Below are 12,652 nucleotides of genomic sequence, written 5' to 3' on the forward strand. Positions count from 1 at the left end.
ATTCACATATGTGCCAGCTACCAAACTGGGGCAGAAGTTTTTCTTTGTTTTTGTCTATTTTGTTGAAGTCAGGAGCCCGCCTAGAGAGCAGGGAATACCTTTCAAGTTCAGCAGTCAGGAGCCCGCTTGGAGAGCATGGGAATATATTTCAAGTTCAGCAATCAGGAGCCCGCCTGGAGAGCATGGGAATACATTCAAGTTTAGCAGTCAAGAACCCGCCTGGAGAGTATGGGAATACATTTCAAGTTCAGCAATCAGGATCCCACCTGGAGAGCACAGAAATACAGTTCAAGTTTTGGCAATCAGGCATCCACTTGAAGAAAAGGGAAAGTATCTCAGATTACAATTCAAGTCAGCAACAAAAGAAGCTCGCGACAAGAATGCGAGTCAGCAGTCCGAGGTGATCAACAAAAGTTAGTCACAATAAAGAAAAAAAGATAAAGACAAGAAGTTAATCCAAATGCAGAAGTTGATGAAAGATATGAGCTTCTCAAGACATGGTTGAGGTCACAAGCACTTCATGCCCTGTTTTGATCCGAAAAGCTGAAGAAGAATGAGCTAGCACCTGCAACTAGCAAATGTCAATGTTCAAATTCAAAGTCTACATGAAGAACCACTCAAGACTCAAGATCAAGCTTCAGAATACTTATAGATAGGAATCTTGTAACTCGTAGTTGACAGGCTTAGTTAGTCTTTTTCATTCCTTTTGATTTTGATGTAATAACCGGACTGCGGACCGGAACCTCGGCGGAACGGCACCTCGACCGGCTCTCCACCTCGGCACACTCCATCATCTCACTCACCTCTGAACTACACGTGACCTGATTCCTTTATAGCCAAGGATATGTAGGCAGCTCAGATACCAGGGCTCGGTCACATTCCTCTTTTCTCTTAATTTTGGTCTCTTTAAATAAGGGTCGGGTCAAAAAACCTGTCTAGTCGTTCTTTGTCTGAAAATACTTCGTCTTTCCAGTTAAAGAGGGGCAACTGTAGACATGTGATTTTTTATTCTCCCCAAGATTTTTCATATTTTAGCATATAAATATTTAATTTAGGCCTAATATAGCTATTTCAACTATTTTTGACTTTTTTCCTTTATTTTTCGTCATAAAAATGGAAAATTACAAAAAATATTTTAGCTCACGTATCTTTCATAAATTTAAATAAAAATATACAAAAATAGTACTTTATTTTTATCTTTACATAATCTTAAAAATACAAAAATATATAATAGTTTCATGTTAGCTTTTGCATTATGTAGTATTTTTATCTTATTTTAAAAGGAGTCGATTAAGGTGTTGGATCATAATTTTAAGAGTTTTAGAACCCAGTTCTTGACCCAATTCAGATTAGTCCATTAAGCCTAGGGACCCTTCTAGACTCTTCTTTGGAATAAAAACAAACAAAAAGACCCTAAGGACCTAATACACAAAATACACAAAAATATACCTAAACCTAGATTCTACCTATAAAGTAATGCTTAAAAAATCTAAAAGGAGGGGAGAGAACAACGCTGAAGGAGGACATCAACGCAGCTTTTGACAGAACCCACCCCCCATCGTTCTTCATCTTCTTAAAAGAGAAGCCAACCCTATCTCTCTTCTCAAGGATCAACTCCATAAAGTAGCGATGAAACCCCGCTAATTTTCGATCATGTTCAGCCATAGAAATCAGCCTTAAGAACAACCCCAAATTCTCTATTAAACCCATCCCAAAATCCGCACCAAAAACCAGCAAAAACAACTCCAAAAATCAGCTCCAAAACCTTCCCAAAATCACCTGAAGCAACTCAAAAAAAAATGCAACTAATATCACCCTCTAAACTCGAGCAAAAGCAGCCCGAACTTTGTGAAAAGCAGCTCGAAAACGCAGCAAAAGCTGTTGTCAAGCTCACCCAAAAACCTTTCTTTCGAGGTCAAGTTTGAAGCTTTTCTCGTCCAACTTCCGCCGTGGTTCCATTTGCAGCCTCTCATTGTGTTTGTAGTAAGTTGGAAGCTTTGTTTCCATTGTACAAATTTGGAGGAACATATTCAATAATAAAGCTGAGCTCTGGCTTCTTTCTCTGCTGCCTTCATTTGTTTTTTTGTGACTCTACTGTCACCTGAATCATAGGTACACAATGAAATCCCTTAGTTTTTGTTTAGCTCTACATGGTCGATTTATGAAGTTATTTGAATACCCTTGAAACGTGATTCTGCTGCTACTTTTGTTTTTGAATTTTGGTGCTTTCATTTGCTTAGTATGCTATCCTTGGCCAATTTTTTATTGTTTTTCTTTCTTTCATTTTTTATATCTGTTTTGAGCTTCAATGTTTTATTTTGTCTTTGGCTCTTTGATAGAAATCAGTCATTGGTTGGGTTTGTGTTAGAATCTGTATTTTAATTTAATGGATTGTAGCTAATGTTGAGAGAGGCATCTATATAATAAACTCTAGATCTAGATTATAGTAATATTTTGTTCTCTTTCTTAGTTGGATGTTTGTTAGTCTACAATGATGATGGGAAAGGGGTGTGTACCACCGTTGGCTATTTTTAAACTATAATGGAAATTTTCTTTTTGATGTGATCGGTATAACTAACAAAGCATGAATCACTTACTATTATTATAGTTAAAGTTTTGCAATGACATTGAGTAGTCGTGCGTATTTGCCATTGTTTATGTGAGGTTGTATTCATTAATTTCACAATGCAAAGCTTGCAGAAGCATAACAATTCCATGTATAAAAAAAAATTAACGATTGAAGCATATGGGCTCCATTACGTGAAATCCATCGTTATATTTTAAGTAGCAATTTGCATATTTTTGTCCCAAATTGAGTTCCATGATTTTGGCTTCCACGCTTGACGTAGGAAAATAAACAACTTACAAATATTTGTAGTTTACTTTTGACGCGATTAATAACAGATTATTGTGGCCATGGGTACGGCTCCCGTAGCATGGTTATGATACGTAAATCTCAATTGAGGTGTGTCATGCCAAATAAAATCTCAAAACCCATGGCCCTCATCTAATTAATTTTAACCCTTTAGAAATCGAGGTGTGCCATTTAGTTGAATTTTTCATGGCCCTCGCACACTTGAAAGTGCGTAGTTGCTTTAGGCGCGTAATTTAAATTAATTTTCTTAAACTCGGGTGTGCATTTCATGTGATCCAAATCCAAATTTCAACAACGTTAAACAAAATGTGTCTCGGACTGCGGGTGCATTTCATGTGGCGTGGTCCAAAGACGCATTTTAGATGACGTTGAAATCTTCTTGAAATTAATTAAAAGCGGTAAATTGTTTAAAATATACCATAGGCTAAAACATGTATTAAAATCAGATAATAGGGCAATTGTGATAGTTTAAGCAATCGTGCTAGAACCACGGAATCTGAGGGTGCCTAACACCTTCCCTCGGGTTAACAGAATTCCTTACTTAGAATTTCTGGTTCGTAGACTTCACAAGGAAAGTCGAATCTTCCTCGATTTGGGATTTAAAAATAAACCGGTGACTTGGGACACCAGAAAACAAACCATCCCAAGTGGCGACTCTGAATTTTAATAAATAATCTCATTTCGAATAATGTCACTTAAAGTGGAAAAACTCCCTTGTACTACCTTCGGGTGTGTAAAAAGGAGGTGTAACAAATATATTTGGACTTGTTTGTATGATTGAACGAGGTCTTGCGGGCCTCGAGTGTGATTTGGGGTGGTTACAGACCATTTTGGTGAAGTTTGGAGTTGCTGCTTTTCAGCAGGTGCTTGTGTTCTTCGAGTTCGTGTGTTTGCAATGCGTGTTATGGGGTGCTGGTCTGTTTCGCTTAGCATTTGTGGGAGGAAGTTGCGTTTGTGTAGTTGTGTTTCCAGGTTTATCGTGTTCGCGTAGAGCTAGATCTGGCAAGGGAGATTTTGCCTTCGCATTTGCGATGTAGCTCACGTTTGCGAAGGAGGAGTTCTATTAGCTATCACGAACGCGAGAGTCAGGATTTGTGCGTGAAGGAGGATTTTGGTCAGAGGCAGCTTTGTGCTATGCGAACGCGAGACTTCTTCTTAGTGTGCGAAGGGTACTGTTGGGCAGTGTATTTAAGTTGTCATTTTGGGGACTTGAGCTCATTTTATCATATTTTGAGATTGAGAGCTCGGACTGAGGCGATTTTCACCCATTTGGATTGGGTAATTGTTCTTGACTTGGATTTAATATTATTCATGATTATACTTTTGATTTTGATATTCAATTGGTGAATCTAAGAGAAAAAATATGGGGGTGGGGGGGATTGGAAAAACTTTTCTAAAGTGAAAAATGAAGTTTTTAACCTAGATTTTGAGTTAATTTTGGATGAAACTTGTATTGGATTGTGTGTTCGGAATTTATGAGTTTCGTTTGGTTCCACGGTGCGTACTCGTATTGACTTTTTGGTGGACTTTGTGTATCTGTATAAAGATTGGAACTTTATTATTTCGGGTTATTTCCTATGGCTTTGTTTGATGTAATTGAGTTATTTTTTGCTAGATTCCAGCCATTCGAAGGTTGATTCCCGTGGGAAGTCATTTTTAGGGTATTGATTTGGCTTGTTTGAGGTAAGTGTCTTGCATAACTTTGGTTGGAGAATTTTTCTTAATATTTGTATTGTTTGCTACATGTGGGGCTGATGTATATACAAGATAACGAGCATATATACAAGTGTCATGGGTATTCATGCTCGAGGTAGATTCTAGATTACTCTATGCCTTATTTAGTTATGTGTTCTACCTGATTCTACGTGTTACTCAATTGATTAATTACGTGAGTACAATAAGCTGGTGCTAGAGCAATATTGAGGCGATTGGTACCTTATCTTGAACATGATGAGAAAATCTTGGGATTATGCTAGTTTGCCTTTGACGTATTTATATGCATGTTATTAACACACATCCGTACTTGTTCTTGTGTTGTGCCTTGATTTGGACATTTGCACTTTGTGACACATATGTGATCCTTTGTATGACTACTTGAACTTGGTTGCTATAATTGATTTAGCCATAGTCATGCCTTATATGTTGAACACTCATCCGTATTTTATTATTGTCATGTCCTTGTGTATCTTGTTGATAAAATTATGGGCTTATATGTTTGATGAAAATTTGGCACATTACTTTGTGATGATTATGGCACACGTGAATATTATTATTATTATTATTATTATTATTATTATTATTATTATTATTATTATTATTATTATTATTATTATTATTATTATTATTATTATTATTATTATTATTATTATTATTATTATTATTATTATTATTATTATTATTATTATTATTATTATTATTATTATTATTATTATTATTATTATTATTATTATTATTATTATTATTATTATTATTATTATTATTATTATTATTATTATTATTATTATTATTATTATTATGTGGCGAAATAAGGGTGACATTATTGATATTGCACATGCGGCGAAATAATGGCGACATTATTGATAATGTTATATGATAGTTTGAGGGTGATTCTCTTGATGTTTATGTGGTGGTACTAGAGTGACATTCTTGATTGTGCAAGTGAATTCTTATGCTTTGTCATGCATTTTACATATTTTCTTTTGTTACAGCTAACATGCTATCCTATGCTCCCGTTATATTTGATGATTTGGTTGTCAAGATGAATTTACCTATGTGGAGTTAATATCTCACGTTTTGTTGAGTTGTCGGTAGCGTATCAGATTTACGTGATAAGTAAATTGTCATCATGCATTTATATTGAATTCTTGAAAGGTTCTCTTGAATGTGTTATTTGGCAATTGATACGAAATTAGTTCATGTTGGGCACATGTTTACAGTTATGTATGAGCATTGAGCATACACATTATATGATACATACCCCTTTGTGAGCATGATTGGTGCAAGTTATATTTGTTGAACATGTCTAATTGATAAAATTTATTTATTACCCTCTCTCCTAGTTGTGCACCTTTACGATAGATATTCTTATTTCTGTAATTTCCTTTTTGGAATATTTTCTCGGTATTATATATGTTACCGGTTCTGCAAAATGAGTATTTTTTGACTTAAAAACATCGTCACTATTTCTCCGAAGTTAGTCATGATACTTACTGAGTACGTGAGGTCAGAGGCGGATTTAGGATTTGTTGAACATGGGTGCACCACTAAAAAAAATAAATAAATATATTAAGTGGGAATTGATCCATGTTCCTCTAGGTTAATAATCCAATATTAAACCAAGTGCACCATTTAGTCTTTTTGGAACATGGGTGCCAAAACATAATATTAGTAAATTCTAGAAAATACGTGCATAAAATATCTAGTTTGGTGGAAAGACCATGAGTTCACGTGCCCCATGATTTGGGTTATACATCCACCCCTGCATGAGGTCGGTTATACTCATATTACACTTATGCACCTTGTATGCAGATTCTGGAGCTGAGTAGCTGTGGGAGACATATCGGCGTACCGGATTCATGCTATCTTTCGTTCATGGTAGCTTAGGACTTTATTTATGTTTATGTAAACTTCAAACAGATATTACAAACATTCTTCATAAATTGCTTTGTGAATCTAATCTTAATGGCTCATGACTTGTACTATCAATCCTTGAGATAGTTGTATTGAATGCTGTTGCAGTCTTTATTATTAATATTAATAATTTCTCATTATAGTTGTAGCTTATGCTGTTTGACTTGCTTAACGAGTTGAGTTAGGTGTCATCACGATTTAGTGGGATTTCGGATTGTGACAATTGAAAGATAATTAGATAGGTTTATACAATGCAAAAATATTAAACAGGTGTAATTTACTAACACCGAATCCAAAATGAGCATAGGCTGAAATTTTGACCTTTTTGTTCCAACACTTTATCAACAAAAATATCTTCCACTCGAAAAATATCCCCGAGTAAGTCCATTAAATCGGACGGTAAGCGTTCAATCTCACGTACATCCATCCAACGGCCATCAACTCTTCCACTCCTATAAAACCTCAAACCCTAAACCTTTTCTCCTCCTCTTTCCTCTCCTGCTTCTGCACTTAACTGCCACAAGCGTTTTCAGCAGGAGAGCATTCCCCTCACATCCATACAAAGAAACGCACCAACCCATTATCTATCATGCCTGCACTTGCTGTAACTGAAACAATGGTCTCCGAAGTATCCCAGAAGAAAATGAAGAAGACCCCCAAATCTCCCGCCGACACCCATGATTTAGAAACTCCTGCTGATAAGAAAAGCAAAGAAAAAAAGTCGAAAAAGACCAAGATTGATTCTGGGTCTGATTCAGAGGAGCTGAAGAAGAGCAAAAAGAAAGAGAAAAAGCGAAAAGCTTTGGACTTTGATGATGAGGAAGAGCAGAAGAGTGAAACGAGCTCCGAGATATGCGAGCCGATAGATGAGAAGAATAGGAAGAAGAATAAGAACGCTAAATTGGAGGAGGAAGAAGTGGTTGTTGAGAAGAAAGTGGAGGATCCTAATGTGTTGTCTAATTTTAGGATTTCAAAGCCTTTAAGAGAGGCTTTGAATGCTAAAGGAATAGAAGCACTTTTCCCTATTCAAGCTATGACTTTTGATGATATTCTTGATGGGTCGGATTTGGTTGGACGAGCTCGTACTGGTCAGGTATAAATTCAGCTCTTTATTGTATCAATTCATGCATATTTACTTGCCCTGTGAATATTTAAGGTGGTGTTATTTGCTGGTTTGGTTATGGTTCATGCATGTTAATATTGGCATGACATGAGCTTAAATGGTCAGTGTTGATTTATATAGCCTACCCCTATTTGTTTGGGGACTTAGGTATAGTAGTAATAGTTTTTGTTGTTGTAATTGTTGGTTTAGCTTGCGTTATTACGCATAATTGATTTACAACATAGCTAATGTTTGTAAATTCATGATAAACTGGGATTTTGTACCAATCCAGCACTATCTCTTGTCCTGGGGTTGCTGGTTCTTTGTGGCTTTCATTCTTGTGATATCCACGAAATATATATACCTAGGCGTAGCTGGTTTTTCCTGTTATTTTCATCCTATAATATAAGGACTAAAATGTTTACTAAGCTTGGTAGAGACTTATCAACATCAGTCGCCAAGTTTTGTACGGTTTTATTTTCGCACTTCTATTTCCTACCAACAGATACCATATTTCTTACTGTAATGTCTACTAGGAAAAGGCCTAGAGTCTGCTAAATTGCTTATAAAGGTTCGTTGGTCTATCTGCCGCTAGAGATGTATGGGTATCCCTTGTGAGAAGTTTATTTCTGGATTGTGTTTATTGGTTATACACATGAAACCTTTTGATGAAAAGTTTATGTGTCAATTGTGAGCTGCCTGTTTCCTACTATAAATTATTTGTTCATCAAGAATTTAAGCTAAATGGAAAGAGTGAACTTTAGTCCGCATGTTATGAACGTTAATGGTAAATTGATTTTCCTATTGCTTTCACAGGCCACAGCTGCTAGAAATTTCATGATAGTGCTTTTGACTATTTTGGTTAACTAGATTGTACAGCAGAAAATGACTTCAAATTTTTCTGTATTTGCAGGGTAAAACACTGGCATTTGTTTTGCCCATATTAGAGTCCCTAACAAATGGTCCTACTAAAGCATTGCGAAAAACAGGATATGGGAAGGCTCCAAGTGTTCTGGTGCTTTTACCTACTAGGGAATTGGCACTTCAGGTATATATTATCAGCCTTCTCTAGGTGGTTGCTTCGTTGAGTATAAACAAATGGGATCTCATTTTCTCACAAATAGCATCACATTAATCTGTTAATTGTAGGTGTTTGCGGACTTTGAAGTTTATGGCCGGGCTATGGGGCTCACTTCATGCTGTTTGTATGGAAATTCTCCCATGGGAGCACAACAGGTTCAACTAAAAAGAGGAGTTGATATTGTAGTTGGTACTCCCGGAAGAATTAAGGTAGTGTTTGCTGGTTTACAGGATGAATTTATTCACTATTGTGGAGTGAAAATTAACTCCTTCAAATATTTGCTGCAGGACCACATTGAAAGGGGAAATCTTGATTTCAGGTCTTTAAAGTTTCGTGTTCTTGATGAAGTCGATGAAATGTTAAAAATTGGTTTTGTAGATGATGTCGAACTTATTTTAGGTATGGTATGAGCAGCAGTTCATTGCTATCTGGTTTCACCTCTCCATATTTGTATCATGCTGTTATCGATGTTAGGATGAAATTCTGACAGCTGAAATGTGCCAGTGCCTTACTGTTCTGTTGAGGGATTTTCTATTTTATGGTTATTGACAGTGTTATGCTTTTCTGTATGTTTTGTTCCTGTGTTATCCAAAGGCAAGGTTGAAGATGCAAGCCAAGTTCAAACAATTCTTTTCAGTGCCACTTTGCCAGACTGGGTGAAGCATGTACGTTCATTATATCTTTTGTTTTTGAATTCATAGTACAGTGCATTATTGGGGAATATTTCATGCCCTTTCGTTTATATATCAGTTAAATTGTTCTCTGCCCCAATCCCTGGTAAACGGACCACCTTGAAATTGAGGATTAGAGTGGGGTGGTGGCATGTACAACTGCTGTGCTCTGAGCTTAGACTTCTTTCTCTCTCTAATAATCTTTTCTCTTACTGAAACATGTTTTTGGTGTCAGATTGCTTCTAAGTTTCTGAAACCTGATAAGAAAACGGTTGACCTTGTTGGTAATGAGAAAATGAAGGCCAGTAAAAATGTGAGGCATATTATTATTCCATGCTCTAGTTCTGCAAGATCTCAGCTGATTCCTGATATCATTCGGTGCTACAGCAGGTAGGTTGCTTCTTATTTTCCAGTATCTTCCAGTTAAAGCATGATAATGAACCTCTGAAATGATTATAAATCTTTTGTTCCATGAAAACTTAGTGGAGGCCGCACTATAATTTTTACTGAGACAAGGGGGTATGCTTCAGAGCTAGCTGGCTTGTTGCCTGGGGCAAGTGCTTTGCATGGGGAGATACAACAGTCACAGCGTGAGGTATAATTTTGCTGATATACATGTTTCATTTTAGTATGCTCTCTTCATCCCCCCCGCCCTCTTCCCCTTTTCCTTTTGGGTTCTCCCCTTCTGTTTTGAGGGATGGCAATTCCTTAGAATTAACCACCTTAGAATGTTGATTATACGCATATGAAATAGGCAGTATTTGTCATCAACCTTCCAGGCTCATTGACAAATTGATACTTATGGTGTGAGTGTCTCCTTTGACAACCTTCGAGACTTATTATCACATGTTGTTCTCAGGTTACACTTAAAGGATTCAGATCAGGAAAATTCATGACATTAGTGGCCACAAATGTGGCTGCCCGTGGATTGGATATTGACAATGTTCAGTTAATCATCCAGGTTTGTTACCACATTCATGTTCCATGCTTGATTCTTAAACTTTATTGGTATTTGAATGCTGAATGTGATATTTCTGTTCAGTGCGAAGCGACTAGTGATGTTGAAGCATATATTCATCGATCTGGGAGGACAGGACGGGCAGGTGAGCTTCTGATGTTGGGAATTGCTTGTTTTAGCTTACATAAATTAGGGGAGCATACTTCCTAGCTTTATTTTTCCTGTCACATTCCAGGAAATACTGGTGTTGCTGTACTTCTGTATGATCCAAGGAAGTCCAACATCTCTAGAATTGAAAGAGAATCTGGTGTGAAGTTTGAGCATTTGTCTGCTCCACAGCCAGCTGATGTTGCTAAAGCAGCTGGGAAAGAAGCTGCTGATATAATTGCTGAAATCTCCGATAGGTATGATTTTCATTTGTACCTGGTGAATTTTAAATGTATCATTTCATTTATTTTTTCCCAAATCTCTGTAGTGTCATACCCGCATTTAAGGCTGCTGCGGAGGAGCTTCTGAATACTTCCGACCTATCACCAGCAGAGTTGCTTGCGAAAGCTCTTGCCAAGGCTGCTGTATGTTTCTGTTGTTTCTATTTGTTCTCTCTGGAGGCAAACCTGATCTTAGACTAACTCGTGACTTGCTTTTCCAGGGGTATTCTGAGATCAAGACTCGGTCGCTTCTTACTTCTATGGAGAACTGTGTTACTCTGCTTCTTGAGTGTGGGAGGCCCATATTCTCACCTTCGTAAGTATTTAAAATATAAAAGATATTGTTTCTCGACTTACAACTATTTTGTAAGTAGCCTTTGAATGTCGTATTTTCATCATTATCTATTTGTTGTGCACTTCAATGCCTCAAATTGTGATTTTGTTGCTGAATGTGACTTTCATTTTTAGTCTTATGCATATGCACAAGAAAACTTAAAACACATCTTTTTAGCCGCAAGCAAGGATGTAGGCAAGGGAACTGTGAATGTTCATACTTCCACATCAGTGTTTCTACCCATTTATATGAAAATGAATGTTGATAAATGAATTTCTCATTGTCCACTAAATGGGTTCATGAACGAGAGTTTCTCATTGTCCGCAATTGGAAGTAGTGAATTACATCACATGTTTACAGCATCTTGCATCAGAGATTTCGTTGTGCTAAGCAGTGCTCTTAATTTACATGAAACCTAAGTTTGTCAAAGGATTTAGCTTATGACCTACATTTGTTTCTTTTTCACGAGATATATATGATGAAGCTGGTTGCTATAGCAGAGCTTTATTAACTGGTTCAGTCCAATGATTTTCTAATCTTTTTTACTATCATATCATTGGCAGCTTTGTCTATAGTGTCTTGAGGAGGTTCCTACCTGGGGAGAAGGTTGAATCAATCAACGGTCTTACTTTGACGGCCGATGGAAAGGGGGCAGTTTTTGATGTATCTGCTGAGGACTTGGACCAATTTCTTGCAGGTATATTTCTCCATTTTCCTGTAGCTGATCTACCCATGGACATATATAATCACCCAACTATTGTAATACAGAATTTTTAAAATTAATTTCAGTCATTAGATGGGTTGTAGCTTTTCTAACTTCCTCTTCTTTGCTCTCTCTTTTCCTGCGGGGTTGATGGGTTTTGCAGGCCAAAAAACTGCACATGGCGTAAATTTAGAGGTAGTGGAAGCGTTGCCTCAGTTGCAAGAGAGAGAGAAGCCAAGAGGTGGAAGATTTGGAGGTGGTGGTCGTGGTGGCTTCTCTAACAGAAGAGGCGGAGGTGGCTTTTCTGGAGGAAGAGGGGGAAGAGGTAATGGTAACTTTGGTCGCAGATGGTAAGGAATGAATGCTGACACAATTTTTTTGACAGCTGACAATACAAGATTTTGTCCAGTTGCATTCAAAATTTTGGTATAGCGAAGAAAATGTAATCAGATTTCATTAAGGTTTCTTGCTATGTATTAATTAAATTTATATAGGTTTCGCCTCCCTGTACCTCTGCTTCATTCAGTTTTTCGCTTGTTGGTTGGACATTTCAAGTTATTGGATGACCATTTAGTTTTGCGTGTATTTGGTTTTTTTATTACCTGCAGAAAGCAGATGAAATTTAAATTTTTGGACGAAAGTTCATTTATGATACACATAATTTAGATTTTATTTGTGTCCAAACAGAAGTAAATCAGGTTGAGGGTATAAAATTGGGATGTTTGATTCTACCACCAGTCTCGTTTTCTTACATGGGTAGAATCAAATTGGTAGGGAAGGGAAAAAAAATGAGAATGGACTCGGACCAACTTACCATAATTGATGGTGTTTAAATTTTCCTACTATATAGAAGAGCGCAGAAGCAGCACA

General features: G+C 36.8%; 1 protein-coding gene and 1 long non-coding RNA gene across 2 annotated transcripts; both read left to right on the top strand.

Moving 5' to 3' along the window:
* Positions 1-1,514: 1,514 nt before the first annotated feature.
* On the top strand, positions 1,515-6,565 carry LOC104218734 (uncharacterized). Its single transcript, XR_709053.2, has 3 exons — positions 1,515-2,112; positions 4,491-4,558; positions 6,404-6,565. It is a non-coding gene; the product is annotated as an uncharacterized lncRNA (long non-coding RNA).
* Positions 6,566-6,994: 429 nt separating this feature from the next.
* Positions 6,995-12,367, top strand: LOC104218735 (DEAD-box ATP-dependent RNA helicase 7-like). Its single transcript, XM_009769295.2, has 14 exons — positions 6,995-7,598; positions 8,521-8,655; positions 8,757-8,897; positions 8,976-9,087; positions 9,283-9,353; positions 9,595-9,749; positions 9,843-9,954; positions 10,219-10,320; positions 10,402-10,462; positions 10,553-10,721; positions 10,793-10,889; positions 10,967-11,061; positions 11,643-11,776; positions 11,946-12,367. Exons 1-14 carry the CDS (start codon positions 7,095-7,097, stop codon positions 12,134-12,136), a joined length of 2,079 nt encoding a protein of 692 aa, XP_009767597.1. The 5' UTR covers positions 6,995-7,094; the 3' UTR covers positions 12,137-12,367.
* The last annotated feature ends 285 nt before the right edge of the window (positions 12,368-12,652 follow it).

This window comes from Nicotiana sylvestris, chromosome 5 (assembly GCF_000393655.2).
Source record: "Nicotiana sylvestris chromosome 5, ASM39365v2, whole genome shotgun sequence".
Taxonomy (NCBI): domain Eukaryota; kingdom Viridiplantae; phylum Streptophyta; class Magnoliopsida; order Solanales; family Solanaceae; genus Nicotiana; species Nicotiana sylvestris.